Below are 20424 nucleotides of genomic sequence, written 5' to 3' on the forward strand. Positions count from 1 at the left end.
TGATGGCGGGTGCTTGAAGAGAAGGAGGCTGTTGAGAGGAAGGAGAGGAAAATTGCTCTGGAGGTTTCTAGTGAAGACCAAAGAGGACATCTGTCTTATTCCCGGGACAGCGTACGTCGGGTACCAGTGGCCAGGGGGTGCATTTTGTGGAAAGCAAAGAGCACAACCACCATGTGACAGCTACAGTCTGAGATCGAGAAAGAAGTCCAGGGCATCTTCAGAACAAAGATAGGAAACAAAGAATTTTCGACTGATGGCCGGACTTTGCAAACAGCTCAGTGGAAGGGCATGAGGGGACAGAGCAAAGCGGCTTAGAGCAGTAATGCACCAAGATATGTGGAGGCAAGGATCTAAAGATAATGGAAGACCTAGGAGACTTGGACTTGTGGGGGCACCTGGAAGTCCTCTGTCTTCCGGAAAACGAAGTTGTCTCTGTCTCCCCTAAAGCGGGAACCACTCTGGCTCTTCTCCGTGCCCTCCGCAGAGTCGGGAGGGACAGGGGAGTTAACTGAGTGAACTAACGAGTGAATGCATGACTTTTGGAAAAGACAGAGCAAGATCAGTGCCATGAGAGAGGGATGGAGAGAGAGATTCATTGGAAGCTCAGAGGGCAGGAAACTTTTTAATGGACAGAGCAGAATTGGAGCCAAAAATATTGTCGAGTCCCCAGCCTGTCACTTACTAGCCATAGGTCTTTGGGAAATCTAGATTACCCATCTGCATATCACTAGCCTCATCAGCAGAATAGACATTTCATCTCTAGGAGATCTTGAGCTTCAAATGACAATCACCTCTTTAAGGATCCCGTGCTTTCACGGAGGCACTTAATTTCATTCCACTTGGAAATTGTGTAAAGTCATACACATACAGTAAAAATAGAAGAAATATAACAAGTTCCATATCCCGCGAATACCCAGCCCTTTTGCTATGAGCCAGCATGCAACTACTTACAAAGCTACTACGAAAAGACTTGTTCCTTTGGGTTGTGAAAGATTTTTTTTTTCTTGTTGTGTGGAATACATTAAAATCCCAGCAGCTAACTCGACAGCTTTCTGGACCCCCAAGGGAGAGTAACTCAGACAAGAGTCCAAGACAGACCAGGTGGGGTTACTCGGGATGTGTTAGAAGGAACACCACAGCCTCTTGAGGCAGCTGAGCATACACAGGGCTGCTGCGAGAACTCAGGAAAGCCGGAATCAAGCCACCTTTTCCTACTCATGCCCAGGAATGGGGCAGCTATGTAGGTGTTGGAGGGATGTTTCTCTTTGACTGGGCCAAGCTCTGAGTGAGACCTTTCACATAGATAAGCAGGGGCAGGGCTTCCGGAGGCAGGAGTCTCAGGGCTCTATAAAGCCTGGCCCTGGGCACGACGGGGCAACTCTCCCAAAGACTGTGAACTGCTGGCTTTCTGCTATTCCTCTGAAAATGCAGCGCCTGTTGACTCCAGTGAGGCAGGTCTTGCGAGTGAAGAGAGCGATGCAGGAAGCTTCCTTCATGCCGCCTCTCCTGCCTCCAGCAGCCCACCAAAGGTGAGTCACGTTGGTCCCAGGGACACCCCCCCCCCAGGTCACTCTCAGAAGTGGCACACAACCAGCAAAAGATGAGCAGAGAGCCTGCTCTAGGGAGAATTCCAGTCAAAAGTTGGCAAGGCTTGTGCACAGCCTCAGCTGAGCAAGTTAACCTCTCAAGGTCTCGCTTACCTCATCTCTAAACAGACAGCCCAGGTCTGTTCACAGAACCGCAGGATCCCAAACCTCTGAGACCTGACAATGCCAGCAATGGCATATTCTCCTCCTCCAGCTGCACGAAGCAGTGGAAATATCAGTACCAGCTTCTCCTTGCCACCACTGTTCCCATTTTTATTCCCAGCCCCTGCTGAGACCGCCAGGATTCTGTGCCAACTGCAGTGTTAGAACCAGCTGCTTCAAGTCACAGCTATAAGCTTCAGAATGGACTGAGGCTAAGAAGTCTTTCTCTGCTCTCTGACTTTATGAAAGAAGGAAATGAGATGTAAGGATAAGCATGTGTGCGTGTGAGTGTGTGAGCATGTGTGTGTGTGAGCATGCGTGTGTGTGCCCACACAATATGCTTATAGACACTCGCCCAGTCTGGCCCAAGGGCTTGCAGCCTCCCAGCATTGTTGGTAACACAACTACCACCAGCAACCCTGGGTCCCTAAACCATCCACTGTACTTTAGGACTAGCCCTTTCTTACCTCCTGTTTCTACGCCACAGTCCAAGAATTTTTAGAAAAATCCCTTTGGTCTGGTGTCTCCCCTTGCCTGGCACCCAGGGAGCATGGGTGTGTGGATGCAGGGGGTAGGAGGTGATGCTCTTTAACCTTCTTTTTTTCCTCTGGACTCCCCTCCATTGTCCACACCCTCCTCCACCCCTTGCAGGCAGGCCAAGTCTCCCAGCTCAGAATTTAACCTGTTTTTGTATTTATGAGAAAGAGATTGACGTGGCTTTGCTTGTTTCAATAAACAACTGTTGGCTTTCCTCCAAGAGACTTACCTCAGAGCCCCCACCTCGCCCTTCCTTCTGATGTCCTTGGCTCAAACACCTGGCGTCATCATTCCCCTCTCCCCTTTGGTGAACTCACAGCTAATCCCGTGCTCCATGCCTTCTCTACGGCTCTCCTTTTCTCTGTATGTCTATCCCCTCGAATCCAACGTGCATCAATCAGCTCTAAATCCACCATAGCGACCTGTCCTATCTCAGGATGTACTTCACCGTCTTTAAAATTAAGGACGTGTTGTGCCCTCCACCTCCAGCTCCCCACCTGTTTGTCTCATGCGTTATCCCCTGCCCCCCTTTGCTCTCCGCCCCAGGTGTCCTCACCTATTCAGTCACCCCCTGCTGCCCCTGCAGCCCCCTCCAATTCTCCATCAGCAGAAGCTCCAAGTATCCATCAAGCTTGATCTCAAACACAGCCTCCTCCATGAAGCCCCTCCTGATCCTCCCTCTCACAGGAAAGATCCACCTCTTTTGAACTCCAGTGGGATTTTGCCAACATCCCTCTTGTGGCCTTTCTCACGTTCTGACTCTCGGCTGGGTTATGTAAATGTGGGTGCCTATCACATTCCTCCCACTCGTCCAGGAGGTTCCCCAAGAACTTGGAGCTCCTCCTTTCTTTTCCCACCCTCTCTACCCCCATAGCCCTCCATGGCACAGCGCCTGGCACGGCAAAGCTAAGGTTGAAACACAGAGAAGGAGGTGAGATGGAGTAAAAAAAAAAAAGCTGGATGCATGTTCTCGAACCCAACAACACCAGAACCAACACAGTTTTTAATTAAATAAAGTGTTTACTCTTTAGAGAAAGTGCAAGATTAGAGGGACCCGCAACACTCTAGCAGTCCGAGGTTTCTGGAAACCTCTACGTGTTAACTTTTCTTCAAAGCTTTGAAATCCATTTCCAAACAAGAATCCCCTAGCAAGGGGGCTAAACATTGCCGAGTGACTGACTCCTGAAACCTCTCCTTGGGACCTGAGATGTCTAACTGGAAAGAGAGGGATGGAGTGAGCTCAGAGAAGACAAAAGGAAAGCGAGGCTGAGGGAAAGCCCAGCCCAGCCCAGCCCAGGACCAAGCTCTGGTAGCCATTAGCTCCTAGGTATGGGGGAAGCTCCTCCAGCAAATATTTGAGAGTATAAACTCCAGTTACTTGAGTGGCACCAAATAAATAAGGCAGAAAACTTAACTTCCATCCTTTGGTCAGATATGGATACACACTTCTCACTTGGTCCCACTATCTTGTGATCACATGATCCGCTTTTGCCTCACCCCGGTGCTTCAAAGTGACCTTTGTGATGGGAAAACTGGGGTTACCAGAAGCCCAGAATCCTGAGGTCGACGGATGGATTCGTTCAATCTGAGCTACAATTCCTGTGGCTTGGAGCTAAATTTATAAGTCTGCAGAGCCACCCTGTCACTTTCCATGATCAGGAATTCTGCCGCCAGATGCCCGTCCAAGGAATTTGCTGGCACTTGTGTGTTACACATTGGACTGGCACCCAAGGCAGTGAGAGGATAGAATATTTTGAACACGTGACCAAGTCAGAAGTCACTCCAAGCACATCACCTGAGCACGGTGTGCCTTGCTTTCCCCATCTGTAAAGTTAAGAATATCACCAATGTCACCAGCTTTCAGGTGCTCTCACTGGGAACAGACAGAAGCTGGGTGCGGTGAGTTCCTAACTTGTAGCTAGAGAGAGAAGCTCCAGATCTTGTCCAGGGGTATTAGCAGGCAGGGTTGAAGAGAGGTGACGGGTCCGGGAAAGAAAGAGTTTATCTCTTCCCTTTTCTCTTCTTTCCCCGTTTTTTCCTTCCCCAGCTTTAGAAGTACCCTCTCTGCCTTCTGTATTCCTAAAGGCTTTACTTGTTCCTATTTAGCTATGAAAATGCTAAAGGGACATCAAAAAAGATAAAAAGTATAAATTCAATCCTAAATTCGTATTCATCTGCTATCTTCAAAATGTACTTTACCAAATGAAATGATTGCCATATTGTCTTTTGAGACCATCATGGGATTCTGGTTGTTATGTCTAATACAGGTTTTCTACAGTCCCTGCCGTCCCCGTGGCCAAAGCGGATACTTGGCCAAAGGATGTGGGCATCCTTGCCCTGGAGGTCTATTTCCCAGCCCAATATGTGGACCAAACAGACCTGGAGAAGTTTGACAATGTGGAGGCAGGGAGGTACACAGTGGGCTTGGGCCAGACCCACATGGGCTTCTGCTCCGTCCAGGAGGACATCAACTCCCTGTGCCTGACGGTGGTGCAGCGGCTGATGGAACGCACGCAGCTCCCATGGGACTCTGTGGGCTGGCTGGAAGTGGGCACTGAGACCATCATTGACAAGTCCAAGTCTGTCAAAACCGTGCTCATGGAGCTCTTCCAGGACTCAGGCAACACTGACATCGAGGGCATAGATACCACCAATGCCTGCTATGGTGGCACAGCCTCCCTCTTCAACGCTGCCAACTGGGTGGAGTCCAGCGCCTGGGATGGTATGAACTGCCAGGGGCTTTGCATAAGAAAGGCACCGTTTTGGAGGCTGAATCCTCTGTTTTGCTTCTCTGTTCCCGGGGGTGGGGGCGTGGGGTTCATCCAGGGAGGTAATGGTGGTAGTAACCGCTCAGGCGTGTATAGCTTTATGCCGTTAACCAGGTGGCGTGTTCACATAGCCATTCATTACAGCAGCCTCGTTTACAGATGAGAAAATAGACGACCTGAAGTCTTACAGGGGATGTGTAACAGGAAGAAGACTTCAAACCAAATTCAGGGAGTTCCTGTTGTGACTCAGTGAGTTAAGAACCGGACATAGTCTCTGTCAGGATGTGGGTTTGATCCCTGGCCTTGCTCAGTGGGGTAAGGATCTGGCCTTTCCACAAGCTGTGGTGTAGGTTACAAATGCTGCTCGGATCCGGCGCTGCTGTGGCTGTGGTGTAGGCCGGCAGCTGCAGGTCTGATTTGACCCCTGGCCCAGGAATGCCTGGAGATGCAAGCCTTAAAAGGAAGAAAAAAAAAAAAAGATTTAAACAAGTTTAGGTGTTGAGGAGAAAACGCCCTTGTGAAAACAGACCCAGAGACTCACAGGTTAAACTATTACACAGAGTGTTTCTACTCTCTCTCTCTCTTGCCTGTTACCTAGGAAATTGCTTTTTGCTTCACAAATTCACATTACCCTGTATCTTATGTATAATCTTCCCTCGATGCTGTATTAGAGGGAGAACCTCCGTTGTGATGGCAAGAAAAGATCCAAGGGAAATAGTACAAGGTGAGAGTTAGAAACCTAGCTCTGTCAAAAATCGATGCCAGTGGGTTCCCTAATGGCTCACTGGCTGAGGATCCGGCATTGTCACTCCTGTGGTGTAGGTGCCCTCCTTGACTTGGGAACTTCTGCATGCCATGGGTGTGGCCAAGAATGAAAAGAAAAGAAATGAAAAAAAAAAAAAAAAACAAAGAAAACGAAAATAAATGCAGGGAGAAGTGTTATGAGGTGTGTTGGGCAGCAAATGATTTTTTTAAAAGTTGGGGGTGTTTTTGTTTTTGTTTTTGTTTTTGCTTTTTAGGGCCTCATCCATGGCATCTGGAAGTTCCTAGGCTAAAGGTGGAATCAGAGCTATAGCCACCAGCCTACACCACAGCCACAGCCACAGCAATGCCAGATCTGAGCTGCGTCTGTGACCTACACCACAGCTCATGGCAATGTCAGGTCCTTAACCCACTAAGAGAAGCCAGGGATCAAACCCGAATCCTCATGGATCCTAGTCAGGTTCCTTAACCACTGACCACGAAGGGAACGCCCAAGCACGTCATTTCAAATGAGTCTATTCTGCGGAGTGGTTGGGTATTCCCCAGCAGAGGGCTGCAAATGCATCCTTCCTTAAAATGGTGTCTTGATGGGAAAAAATTTTTAAACAGACCTTTAGGATGTGAATTGATAGTCTGTATTAAGACAAAAAGCATATTTAAGCTTGAGCCTAATGCCAATCGCCAGGACCAGACAGGGCGAGTATAGATGTGATCTCTGCTTCGGACCTGGCCAACCATCCACCCAGGGACCCTCAGATGGAAGGAGGTGGTTCTGGTTCTGCTTCTGGTCCCTGTGGATCATCTTCCTTAAATGGGCTTACTCAACATAAACACTCCTCACGAGACCAGGAGTACCAGATTGTTGAAAGCACGTGGTTCAGGATCCAGTCAGAACTTGGTTTGAAGACAAAATTCCATATTCACTAGGTGGGTGACCTTAGACAAATTACTTGAATTCTCTGGCAGGCAGTGTTTTCCTCTGTCAGTGTGGATGTTACCCGCCTCACTGGGTTGTTTTTAGGATTGTCTGAGGATGACTAGTGTTCATCTAGTATTTGCTGCATGAATGTCCCTCCTTAGCCCTTGGCTTTCTGTGATTCGAAGGGAGTTTCCCCTATAGAACTGTAAAGTGCTGTCAGGTGATCAGTACAAACCTCAGATCCCTCAGAAGTGCCAGTTGATAAATTTTTCATTGAATTCAGAAACTGCATTCTGAATAAATGAGGATTTTACCCCCAGAGTCACGGGACGCTGAGTGTTGACATTGCATTTCAAAAGTGTCATGAGAAGTTTCCCTAGAACGTGAGTTCCACGGGGCAGGAATTTCTTTCTTGCTTCACCAATCCAAGACCAGCACCTACAATTGTGCCTGGCACTCAGGAGGCTTTCGGTCTACGTGAGAGCTAGTAGTGGTAATAATTCTCTCTCGTCTCTCACTACAGGTCGCTATGCGGTAGTGGTCTGTGGAGACATCGCTGTCTACCCCAGGGGAAACTCCCGCCCCACAGGCGGGGCTGGAGCCGTGGCCATGCTGGTTGGGCCTGAGGCCCCTCTGGCCTTGGAGAGAGGTTTGTAGTAAAGAGGGGCTACCGTTCTGGGAAGCTGTGCATGGCAGAGCCAAATGACCCCAAATGGATATATCCCCATCAGGGCTGAAGCTTGGGTTTGAGGATGATATGGCTGCCTTCAAGAGACTGGACTGGGGAGCGGAGGACAGGGAGGAGGGGGAGAGAGGGGTCAGCACCATGACACAGTGGGATAACGATGTGTGCAATGGGCAGCATTGATGCTGCTGCTGGGGACCCTTTGGGAGGGAAACGCACAACTGAAGATGAAAAAAGATCATTGGCTATAAAGCAAGAGCTCTCCTTTGAGATTTTGGTGTCTATTACAGATTTTTTCAAGCCCATGTTGGTGTGGAAATGGAAACCTAAATCTCATTTATATAAAAGCGACAATCTAATCAACTGCCTTGGGACCCACGAGGGATGTTCCGTGGGCTTGGGTGTTAGACAGATAAAGACCAGGAGGCTGTTCGTTCAAGGTCTCCCCACCGTCTCTGCTCAACATGGGCGGAGTTGTCCCTGAACCTCTCTGTGTGCTTTGCCAGGGCTTAGAGGAACCCACATGGAGAATGCGTATGACTTCTACAAGCCAAATGCCACTTCTGAGTACCCACTGGTGGATGGGAAGCTCTCCATCCAGTGCTACCTTCGGGCCCTGGACCGATGCTACACATTATACCGTCAAAAGATCGAGAAGCAGTGGAAGCAAGGTATGGGGCCCAGGGGGCAGAAGGTGGGGACTCTAATGACATGAGGCCAACAGCATGTCCTAAATGCTTAAGACAAGGACACTTTTTTCTCCTCTGCAAACGATCTCAAGAGAATTGTTTCATGTCTCCTTCTTACACCCTTCCCTGGGTCTATACTAAAGGTCCATTGGAAGTCATCCACAGTCAAGTGTGAAATGGCCTCTGACTTGAACAAAATGAAAGAACTTAAACAACCCAAGGCCAAAGCCAAAGCCAGTGGGTGTCAGCCCCCTGGGGAGGTTCTGGGTGGATCAGACCCACCATGTCCTATGGAATCTAGGACTAGTTTCTGTTGAAGTCAGGAGTGATTTGACTCTTGGTTTATAGTTTGCCCCCTGTTGAAATCTTGTTGATGTTGAAAATTCTCACTTATATTTTCAATAAGTATTATCAGTGATTTTTTTCCCCCCTCTGCGTGGTAGTGTTATAGGTTGACTTGAGTTTCACTTTTAATTTCTGGACATTTCTGCTAAAAAATATGTACGGATTGCCAGAACATTGTAAATCAACTCTAATATAAAAAAAATTAAAAAGAAGAGAAACAAATCTTTTAAAAAATACAGAGAAACCGACCTACTTCAAAAAATAAAATAAAAAGAGTTCCTACCTGTTCAGCCACACCCGGGGGGGGGGGTGTGCCTGAAAAAGCCAGTGTGGGAAAAGGCATGGCTGAGCATAGATAGGGTAGCCCATGGAGTCACTCCTTGTGCCCTGGGTGGGATACTGGCCACCCCATGGGGAAGGAGTAGATGTGGATCTCTCTGCCTCTGCCCACACTCTGTAACATTACTCTTGGCTAATGGCTCTTGTGTCCTCTGAATTCTCTAATTGCACTCCTTATTATCATGTGGAATTTGGTGGATGCTGCTTTGGATCTCAGCACCAAATTTTAAACTTTCCCAAGGGCGGATGATACTTGGCCCTTCTCTTCCACCTGAGAGAGAATCTGGAGTGTAGAGTCAGAAACAGCAAAACAGTTCCCGTTGTGGTTCAGCGGAAACGAATCTAACTAGCATCTGTGAGGACACGCGAGTTCAATCCCTAGCCTCGCACAGTGGGTTGAGGATCTGGTGTTGCTGTGAGCTGTGGTGTAGCTCACAGACATGGCTTGGATCCTGTGTAACTATGGCTGTGGCGTAGGTAGGGCAGCTGCAGCACCGATTCAACCCCTAGCCTGGGAAATTTTGTATGCCATGTGTGCGGCCCTTAAAAAAAAGAAAGAAAGAAAGAAACAAACAAACAAACAAAAATCTAAGTCCAAAGCCAGCCAAACAGGCTGGATGACTTTGAACACAGGTTAGCTTCATATTTTGGAGACTTTTTTTGGAAAATAGAGAAAATAATAGAGTATCAGGTTGATTTGAGGAATTACCTGTCATAGAGAGCAAAGAAAAAGTTCCTTCCCTGCTTTCTTTATGAATAGGGTGCTTAGCAAAATGCTTGTAGGAGTTCCCACCGTGGTGCAGTGGGTTAAGAATCCAACTGCAGTGGCTCGGGTTGGTGCAGAGGTGCTGGTTTGATTTCCCGACTGGGTTAAAGGATCCCGTGTTGGTTGCAGCTGCAGCTCATATTCAGTCTCTGGCCCAGAAACTTCCACATGGCACAGGTGCAGCCATAACAACAAACAAATAAACAAATGAAATGCTTGTAAAATGAGTGAGCAAACCTCTACGCTTTTGCCGGCGGTAGGAGCTCGTTCTCTGGGAGGCCTCAGCACAGGTGGATCTTGCAGAGTAGGTCCAAGCGGCTCACGCCACATGCTTGCTTTTACGCTTCCTCCTCCAGCTGGCATCGAGCGACATTTCACCCTCGACGATTTACAGTTTATGATCTTCCACACACCCTTCTGCAAGTTGGTCCAGAAATCCTTGGCTCGCCTGATGTTCAGTGACTTCCTGTTGGCCGACAGCGACACCCAGTCCAGCCTCTACAAGGGGCTGGAGGCCTTCAGGTGAGTCCTCTTCACAAGGAGCCGGGAGGCTCATGAGGGTGAAAAGGAGGCGGCTTCATCAAGTCTGGAGCTGGACCAGCACGCACTCCTGGGGTGAAAAAATCAAGTGTCCACAACACTGTAGAAAGGACAGCAGGTCCTTACGCAGGTTAGTGAGTTATTGTCTGCATAGGTTCAGGGAGCACAGGGACCCTGCCAGCACCAGGTGACCATGAGAAACTTCAGAGAATAAGAAAAAGGGGAAAGAGACTATGACTAAATCATTCAGCCAATAGCAGCAGAAACGAATCCGACTAGGAACCATGAGGTTGCGGGTTCGATCCCTGGCCTCGCTCAGTGGGTTACGGATCTGGTGTTGCTGTGAGCTGTGGTGTAGGTCACAGACGCAGCTCAGATCTGGCGTGGCTGTGGCTGTGGCGTAGGCCGGTAGCTGTAGCTCCGGGATTAGACCCCTAGCCTGGGGACCTCCATATGCCACGGGTGTGGCCCTAAAAAGACAAAAAGACAAACAAATAACAATAATAAAAAGAAAAGAAAAGAAATAAATCATTCAGCCAATAAGTACTTTATGAACATCAGCTATGTCAGGCAACATACGAAATTCTAGGGACGCAAAAGTGAATGTGTCTCCACGACCTCTGCCTCGAGGGGCTCACGGTTTGTACAGGAAGAAACACCTAGAGGCAAATACAGGATAGCAACTTGGGGAGTGTCTGGTCTCATTCATTGCCACTGGCTTCATTGATGTCTTGCTTGTTGCCTCAAAAGCCCCCTCTATAAAATAGGAATAGTTCCAGCTCAGCCCCCTTAGATGGCAATAGCGGGAAGAATGCTGTTTCTTGATAACAATACCCCAAGACATTTAAGGAAGAATCCCCAGTCCAAAGGGTTCTCACGGGAAAAGGAATCTTCCCCTTCCTTCTTGGTATCTGTTCCAGTTTTGGAGTGTTCTACCAGCATCTGCCCTTATTCTTACTACTGCTGCTCACCCCGCCACAAACTAAGATGCCAAAATTAGCACAAACACGACTTCTAAGACCCGCCCCCAGGAAAACATTATAACACATACCAAAGATAATGGCTTACTATCTTTAATATACGAAAGACTCATCAATAATAAGATCCACACACTAGGTAGAAAACTGAACAGAGGATTTGGACAAGAAATTTCCTCAAGGAAGAAATGCACATAATCATATTTTTAGATCTGCATGCCCACTGGTAACAAATATAAACAAGCTATTGTTCTCTTGATACAGTCTTTTAAAAATTTGAATACCCAAAATTGAGTCTATGGGAAAATGAGCAGTAGTGGATGGGTAAATTGATACAAAGTTTTGGGAGAGTGATAGGAAAACACAAAATAAGACTCTTAAAGAGAGGCATAACTTTTGGCTCAGTAATTTCACCTGTTTAAAAGAACATGTAGCTGTTCCTCAAAAAGCAAAAATGAGAACTACCGTTATGGCCCAGCAATTCCATTCCTGAGTATGTATCCAAAAAACCCAGGACCACTAATTTGAAAAGATACATGCTCCCCAGTGTTCAGAACAGCATTATGTACAATGGCCAAGACATGGAAGCAACCTACGTGTCAGCAACAAATGAAAGGATACAGAAGATATTATATATATAACACATATATGTGTGTGTGTGTGTGTGTGTGTGTGTGTGTGTGTGTGTGTGTGACACACAATGGAATGCTACCCAGCCATAAAAAGGACAAGATTTTGCTATTTGCCACAACATGGGTGGACTTGGAGGGCACTATGCTAAGTGAAATAAGTCGGAGAAAGACAAATATTGTATAATATCACTGATATGTGGAATCTAAAAAAAAAAATACAACAAACTAGGGAATATAACCAAAAAAAAGAAAAGAAATGAAAAGAAAGAAAGAGAGAAGAAGAAGAAGCAAAGTCACAGAGAAAACAAACTAGTGGTTACCAGCAGGGAGCGGGAAGGGGGAGGGCCAATACAAGGGTCGGGGATTAAGAGGTACAAATTATTAGGTATAAAATAATCTACAAGGATATATGGTACAATACAGGGAATATAAACAGTGTTTTATAATAACTGCAAATGGACAGAAGCCTTTAAAATTACACAAAGAAATGTTTAACTTAAAAAGAAGTTTGTATCCTGAATGAAAAAGAACATGTAGTGAGGACAGAAATGGGGAGACTGGTTAATGTAAGGTACATCCTACCCTGGTCTATTTGGCAGCCTTTTAAAAAATGTTAAAGAAGATGATTTAGTGTCATAGAGAAAGTTAGTTCAGGAAGAAAGCATGCGAAACTGAATGTCCAGCATGATGTTATCTTGCATGAAACATTATAAAAGTAGGGATGGAGGAGTTCCCACTGTGGCACAGCAGGTTAAGGTTCTGGCATTGTCTCTGTAGCAGTTCAGTCGCTGCTGAGGTGGAGGTTCAATCCCCAGCCCAGGAGTTCCTGTCGTGGCTCAGCGGTTAACGAACCTGACTGGCATCCATGAGGACGCAGGTTCGATCCCTGGCCTCGCCCAGTGGGTTAAGGATCTGGCATTGCCATGAGCTGTGCTGTGGGTCATTGACAGGGCTCGGATCCTGCATTGCTGTGGCTCTGGTGTAGGCCAGCGGCTACAGATCTGATTGGACCCCTAGCCTGGGAACCTCCATATGCTGTGGGTGCAGCCCTAAGAAGACAAAAAAACCAAAAAGAAACAAACAAAAAAATCAATCCCCAGCCCAGCGCAGTGGGTTAAGGGTCCTGTGTTGCGGCAGCTGTGGCATAGGTCACAGCTGTGGCCCAGATTCCTGGCCCAGGAACCTCCACATGCCATGGGTGTGGCCCCCCCCCCCAAAAAAAGTAAGGGTGGATTCTTTTTTTTTTTTTTTTTGTCTTTTTTTTTGCTATTTCTTGGGCCACGCCCACGGCACATGAAGGTTCCCAGGCTAGGGGTTGAATCGGAGCTGCAGCCACCAGCCTACACCAGAGCCACAGCAACGCTGGGTCCGAGCCGCGTCTGCAACCTACACCACAGCTCACGGCAACGCCGGAACCTTAACCCACTGAGCAAGGACAGGGACTGAACCCGCAACCTCGTGGTTCCTAGTCGGATTCGTTAACCACTGCGCCACGACAGGAACTCCATAAGGGTGGATTCTAAGACAATTATACCCTAAGGGCTCTCTCTGACTAGTAAAATTATTTGTGACGGTTTTCCTTTGTGTTTTCTGTGTTTCCTAACGTTCTGTACTAAAAACACATGCCCCAAAGTCTTCTTGTCCCGTGGCCATTGTGCTTTTCCCCTTGCTGCCTTCCTTCCCCAGTGTGGCTTCTCATCCCATCTGTTCCTCTGGCTGCCTCGCAGGGGACAAAAGCTGGAAGACACCTACGCAAATAAAGACATAGAAAAGGCATTTCAAAAGGCCTCTCTGGACTTGTTCAACAAGAAAACCAAGCCCTCCCTCTACCTCTCCCTGCACAACGGGAATATGTACACCTCATCCCTGTATGGATGCCTGGCCTCACTTCTGTCCCAGTGAGTATTGCTCCGGCCCCACCTCCTTGGACCCTTGGCCTCTGGTCTGGGGGCGGGGTCAACCAAGTTTCGTTCCTCTTCTGGCTCAGAATGTTTTCCAAAAAGGAAGAAAGAAGGAAGGAAGGAAAATGAAAAAAAAAAAAAAAGCTTCAAAAGTAAATGTGTAGGGAGTTCCCACTGCAGCTCAGTGGTAACAAACCAACTGGTATCCATGAGGACAGGGGTCAATCCCTGGCCTCCCTCAGTGGGTTAAGGATCTGGCGTTGTGGTGAGCTGTGGTGTGGGTTACAGAAGCAGCTCGGATCTGGCGTTGCTGTGGCTGTGGCGTAGGCCAGCAGCTGTAGCCCTGATTTGACCCCTAGCCTGGGAACTTCCATGTGCCACCAGTGGAGCCCCCAAAAGACACACACACACAAAAAGCATATGTGTAGGCAGGTTTACTATCGGTATTTGCTAACAGTGGTCTCCAAAGTGGAGTGCATGTATGATCTACTGCAAGATCTGTTTGGATGCAGCAAGAAAATAGTAGAATTTTTATGCTCACATTTATCTCATCCATTTAAAATCTCTGTACTTAATAAAGCGTGGTGGTCAAGAGAGTCTAGCTTTAGAGTCCACAGCTTGTGTTCAAATCTCCTTGCCACTCATTAGCTTTGACCTTGAAAAAAATACTTAACCTTTATGTGCCGTATTTTTCCCAACCTATTTTCTCAGGTTTTGATGAATATTAAATGCCTAGAGCAAGTAAAACAGCAATGTTCAGCAGGTGCCCAAATGTCAGTTTTTGTTTTTATAAGTATTTTATCTTGTGTATTTTACAAGAAAATGCTTGTACCATAGTGCATGCATATAAGAAATATGTGTGTGTGTGTGTGTGTGCATCTGATATGATTTGCTCAAATTACTAATAATGAGGAGATAATTTAAATGTTACAACTGATGAAGCCATGACAGTCAACATGGGCATCTTAAGGTGAGTCCAGTGGTCTGACCTCCTCTTGGAGGTACCTTCAGAGTTCATTGACTTCATCTTGTCTTCGTGAGTGGGGAGCAGTTCTCTTTACATCCTGGAAAATCTGTTTTGCTCATGGTGACTTCAGCATCTCAGATTTTAGCTGCTCTCCTCTTGGCAAGTGTTCCCTCTTCTGGGCCTACACCCAGGGTCTTCCAAAAGCCCCTCGTTGTGTGGAGTGCCCAGAACCTATTTCTAGCTGCGAGAGGGTTGACTAAACTGGTTTATTTGCAGTGCAGAATATAATACTGATGTGTTTTTGGGTTTTGATTTCTTTCCCTGCAGGTGCTCTGCCCAAGACTTGGCTGGTTCCAGGATTGGTGCCTTCTCTTATGGCTCTGGCTTGGCAGCAAGTTTCTATTCACTTCGAGTGTCCCAGGATGCTTCTCCAGGTGAGTCCAGTCTTCCTATCAGGCACTTTTGGCGAGGGTCACCTGATAAAAGAAACCATTCTGGAGTTCCCACTGTGACACAGAAGGATAAAAATCTGACCACAGGGAGTTCCCGTCGTGGCTCAGTAGTTAACGAATCTGACTAGGAACCGTGAGGTTGAAGGTTCCATCCCTGGCCTTGCTCAGTGGGTTAAGGATCCGGCGTTGCCGTGAACTGTGGTGTAGGTTGCAGATGCGGCTCAGATCTGGTGTTGCTGTGGCTGTGGTGTAGGCTGACAGCTACAGCTCCGATTAGACCCCTAGCCTGGGAACCTCCATATGCCTCAGGAGTGGGCCTAAAAAGACAAGAAAGAAAGAAAGAAAGAAAGAAAGAAAGAAAGAAAGAAAGAAAGAAAGAAAGAAAGAAAGAAAGAAAGAAAGGAAGGAAGGAAGGAAAAGGAAGGAAGGAAGGAAGGAAGGAAGGAAGGAAGAAAGAAAGAAAGAAAGAAAAGAAACCAGTTTCTGCCTCATCACTACTGAAGCTCCTCTCTTAACAGAATTATGTTGAAATTAAGAGCAAAGGAAAGCCCTGAAGAGGTTTAAACAATGGAGTAAGTTTGACCAAAAGCACTTCCCTGGCTACTACTTAGAGGCTTAAAGATTAATGAAGACCAAAGGTGTCTATGGGGAGAATAGCCAGATTGCCCAGGCGGTAGTCTAGGCAAGAGGTGATGGCGGTGTGGCTGCAACTGGTTAAAGAGACATAAACATTTGTTGATTATTTTATGATTGATGTGATCAAGGACATACATCTAAGCACTAAATGGGATACACCTTGACTAAATGAGTGTATCTACCTGCCTGTTTCCCTATAGTATGTTTGCTGATCTTTATCATTTCTTGACATTTCAAGCCACACACAGAGCGCTTTTCCCTGGGGTAGAAACTCCCACAGAGCCTGGCTCTCCTGGGACCATGCTTGGTTACAGGGATAATGACAGTGAAACGAATGGAAGGATTTTGCTGTTGCCCCCCAGGCTCCCCCCTGGAGAAGCTGGTATCCAGTGTGTCAGACCTGCCAGAACGTCTCGCCTCCCGGAAGCGTGTCTCCCCTGAGGAGTTCACGGAAATAATGAACCAAAGAGAACAATACTACCACAAGGGTAAGAAAAACGGAGAGAGAGAGGAGGGGAAGGCAAGTTTTCTCAGATGCTATGCCAGTAGATGAAATTCCTTAGACGTCCAGAGTATAGAGGAGTGAGAATGCTGACTTCCATGAGATATGATTGGGGAAGATCTGTTAGGGGCAAAGCAGGGGAAACTGGGTGGGGACGCAGAGGGCAGAGTTGGGAAGAGGCAGGAGGCAGCACGTGACTCCCAGTAGACTGTCGCTCACCACCCAAGATGGGATATTGGACATTGAAGTCCCATGGAAACCGCATGTATGGTCTTTGAAAATGCCGTGTAAGGGCTGGACAAGCCCAGACTTTCAGAGATACTGTTGTGGCTCAGGGGGTCACCCAACACGGTCTCCGTGAGGATGTGGGTTTAACCCCTGGCCTCGCTCGATGGGATTAAGGACCCAGTGTTGCCTTGAGCTGAGGAGTAAGTGGCAGCTTCAACTTAGATCTGACATTGCTCTGGCTATGGTCCAGCAGCTGCAGGTCCAATTCGACCCCTAGCCTGGGAACTTCTATATGTGGCCCATGTGGCCATAAAAAGAAAGGAAAAGCAGGAGAGAAAAGAAAACTCCCAGACTTTGGACCTAGAAATCCAAGTCTAAACGGACCCGTGGCACTCATCATCTTTGGGAAAATGATTGAACTTTACTCAGTTGTCTCATTTCTAAAATCATACCAACTTTGCAAGACTTCCAAGCAGGTTAGTGAACTGATTAGTGGTAAGTGAGTTATCAACAAAGATTACCATCTCCTTCCCATTGGTCCCTTTCCTGGCCAAATATGAAATAAACTATTGCCCTCAAAAGCAACGAAGCGAAAGCTCACCAGAACTAAAGTTAGGACTGCAGAGACCAGATACGGTGATTTTAAAACTGGGGTAACCGTATTTTTTCAAGAAAAACTTGGGACACATGGTTTGCACTGTGATCCAAAAAGAAGACTTGAGCGTATGGAAATGGGACTGTTCCAGCAAACCTGGACACTGTAATCATTGATCTTATCTGCATCTGGTTAGAGCAAAGAAGACAGGTAAAAACAGGGCCCCTGCGATAAACGTTAACTGACAAACCTCTGAAATACTACAATGAATCGGAGTTGGAAAGCCTCAGGCTAGGAAGGAAGAGTCTACTAGAAAACAGGATGCTGTGAGGTACACCTCAACCTGGCTACCACTGGTAGAAGGACTCAGGAAGAGCTCCAAGGAGGAAGGGCATCGTATTCCTTTAACAAAAATTCAGTAGGCAAGTCTTAGGTACTAGCTCTCTCTCGGAGAGCGGCTTCTGGCTCTTCCGCTGGCCTGGTGCTCTCTTGGGTGTAGACCAGGTGACTTCCAAGCCCCTTGCCGCTCAGCCAGGGAAGCGTCTCGTGAGGCTCTAGGCATCCCTGTCACCGTTTTCCCTCCCCCAGGCCCATAGAGCTCTTGTGAGTGTTGCCTCTTCTCTTTCCACAGTGAATTTCACACCACCTGGTGACCCAAACAGCCTTTTCCCAGGCCCCTGGTACCTGGAGCGAGTGGATGAGCTGTATCGCCGGAAGTATGCCCGGCATCTGGTCTAAAGGTGGGGAGTGAAATTTTGGAGGGCTGGTGGCTTGGGGCTTTTCCTCTGGGTAACAGATGCAGTTCTGAGAGAGTAAACAGGCCAGAGAGGGTTCGTAGCTTCTGAAATGGTCAGACGTGGGGAGTCTGTACCTCGGGGACCAAGTAAAAGTCTTGGGACCCTTTGTCCAGGAAAGACCAAAGCTGGGGGAGGGGCACGTCCTTCAATCTTCAATCTGAAAAAAAAAAAAAAAAAGAGGTAGCGTGTTTACCTGATCTACTCATGATCAGAAGCTCCCCTCGACTTGATAGAAACAAGGCTGGCATCCGCCATGGGGAGCGGGCTGTGAACCTGAGACCGTGGGACTCATTGCTCCGTGGGGGTGAGTCAGGAACAAAGATGAAGAGCTCCTGAGCAGGTGCACATCGCTGTGCTGGAGACAGATTTAAAAGGAAGCAAGGTGTCGGGGATTCTGTTAGAGCCAGAAGCCTCAGCTGGAGGAAGCCTTGGGCCAAGAGGCCATAGAGCAATCAACCTTCTGGGGATTCCTTCTGGGGAGAAGCAGTGGGATTTGGGGAGTCCATGGGGAGGGGCAAAGGAGAGAAAAGGTTAGTGGGAGAAGACTGGGTCGGGGGAGAAATAGGATTCTTTATGGTACCCTTAAAAGGAAAATCAAGGACTTGGAATTAGAATCTGGACCCAGCTAGCTGCCTTCTGTTTCTCTTCCACACTGGCAAGGTGAGCAGAGTGGAAGAGTGAGAGGCAATTTCTCTTTCAGCCCATAAATCCCAATAAATCAGTCCCTGTGCCCAAATACTTCCTCCGTATTTTCCCGGTTTTGTTCCTCTTTAAGTTGTTCCCTACTTTGGTGCGTGAAGGGGGAAAGACTAAAAGGGTTTGCCAAGGGCAGGGTGGGGAGCAGGGGAAGCGGAGGAGGAAGTCCCTGGGTGAAGGAGATACCCAGATAAAAGGAAATCCGCAGGATGAGGGATGTCCCCTGGTCACTCCCAAGGGCGGCCAGGGTTCCCGGCCACGTGGCCTCCTGTGCTCGGTGGCTGAAGTGTGACTCTGGGATGTTAGAGGCTGGGCGAGGTGGGCTAGGTGGGGAAGGAGGGTATTGACAGCTCAGGCCGCAGAGTGTGGTTGAGAATGGTAGGCTCAGGAAGCAGGTTCACCAGGCGTTGGCACTACCAGGGAGTGGTCTGTTTGCCTGTCCACTGTTTGGTGTAAGACGGTGCTGAAGGGCATGTTACGGCACAGTGGGGGCTATTAACTAGTGTCAATCTAGTTCAGTCATCAGAAGCAGAGGAGAAAGAGACCGAGCGTGATAATTGAGATCGTCAAGGGAGAGTTTCCAAATCAGGCCCCTCCCTCTCCTGGTGGACAAGCTTAGGCAGCATTGTCCCCATGAAGAGGAATGCTGGGCTCATCCTGGCCTCACAGGAGCAGTGAACCTACACCAGTGGGATGTCAGCTAAAACAAAGATTTTGGAAGTTCCCCTCCTGGCTCAGTGGTTAACGAATCCAGCTAGGAACCATGAGGATGAGTGTATGATCCCTGGCCTTGCTCAGTGGTTTAAGGATCCGGTGTTGCCATGAGCTGTGGTGTAAGCCCCAGACGTGGCTCAGATCCCAAGTTGCTGTGGCTGTGGCATAGGCCGGCGGCTACAGCTCCGATTAGACCCCTAGCCTGGGAACCTCCATATGCTGTGGGTGCAGCCCTAAAAAGGCAAAAAGGCAAATACATAAATAAAAGATTTTGCATCAGCACCGTGCTCTGTGGAGCTCTGCCTCTGCACTGCTTGGCCTGCTTTCCTATCTCAGGCAGGATGTGCCCTGGGCCCCTGCCCACTCCCAGCCTTGGCTCTCCCGTGGCCTTGGACTCGGGATGCTCAGGCATCCAGGCTTGTTGCTGGATGGCCAGTGGAACACCCTAGACCTCAGAGGCAGTTAGGAGGGCCTGCCTTGGGCGAGGAGCAAGTATGGGGAAGCGGGGGAAGTCTGGGACGAGACTCACACTTGAACGTCCTTTTTTCTTTTGTTTCTTTAAACTTTGCAGATACTTGGAGAGGTTCCTGGGGAACGTGTGCTACACAACTTCTGCCCTCCATCGATCATATACAACCCCCCACTTAACTGGTAAATAAATTGGATTGGACACAGCAGCCCCCATATGCGCTGGTCCTGTAGAGGGAGGGGCCATCCTCCGGAGTCCTTGGTGCCTTTCCCTGCCGCAGTCACTGTCATGGGCTTGTGTTGCTGGAGGAGCTCTCTGTGAAAGAAAGAGAGGGAGGGATGCAGGGAAGCTCAGCCTGGAATCACAGGCCGGAGAAGAGGCAGATCCTTTGTCTCCTTCCAGGGCCAGATAACTTGCTTCTCAGCTGTTATCGCTTTGTGGTTGTTATTATTATTACATTTCTGTGCTGTTATTATCTTTGTTTCTTAGTTGTTTTTTTGTTTTTTTTTTTTTCTTTTTAGTGCCACACCCATGGCATATGGAGGTTCCCAGGCTAGGTGTGGAATCAGAGCTACAGCTGCCGGCGTACACCACAGCCACAACAACGCAGGATCTGGGCTGCATCTGTGACCTACACCACAGCTCAACACCAGATCCTTAACCCACTGAGCAAGGCCAGAGATTGAACCTGTGTTCTCATGGGTATTAGTCAGCTCCTGTTTCTTAGAGTTTTCTGTGAGCTTCTAAATTTTTTTTTTCT

General features: G+C 48.0%; 1 protein-coding gene across 1 annotated transcript; it reads left to right on the forward strand.

Moving 5' to 3' along the window:
* On the forward strand, positions 1352–20139 carry LOC110260333 (hydroxymethylglutaryl-CoA synthase, mitochondrial-like). Its single transcript, XM_021089968.1, has 10 exons — positions 1352–1529; positions 4553–5007; positions 7258–7383; positions 7926–8090; positions 9915–10080; positions 13435–13605; positions 14903–15009; positions 16026–16151; positions 17620–17728; positions 19767–20139. Exons 1-9 carry the CDS (start codon positions 1426–1428, stop codon positions 17724–17726), a joined length of 1527 nt encoding a protein of 508 aa, XP_020945627.1. The 5' UTR covers positions 1352–1425; the 3' UTR covers positions 17727–17728; positions 19767–20139.

This window comes from Sus scrofa, chromosome 4 (genome assembly GCF_000003025.6).
Source record: "Sus scrofa isolate TJ Tabasco breed Duroc chromosome 4, Sscrofa11.1, whole genome shotgun sequence".
In the NCBI taxonomy this organism is placed as follows: domain Eukaryota; kingdom Metazoa; phylum Chordata; class Mammalia; order Artiodactyla; family Suidae; genus Sus; species Sus scrofa.

What these genes read in the sequence shown, in the direction of transcription:
- LOC110260333 (XM_021089968.1), top strand. Translation starts at nt 1,426, where the DNA reads ATGCAGCGCCTGTTGACTCCAGTGAGGCAGGTCTTGCGAGTGAAGAGA. An exon ending in CCCTCTGGCCTTGGAGAGAG is followed by an intron (nt 7,384 to 7,925) that starts GTTTGTAGTAAA and finishes GTGCTTTGCCAG; the next exon opens with GGCTTAGAGGAACCCACATG. An exon ending in CTGGCCTCACTTCTGTCCCA is followed by an intron (nt 13,606 to 14,902) that starts GTGAGTATTGCT and finishes CTTTCCCTGCAG; the next exon opens with GTGCTCTGCCCAAGACTTGG.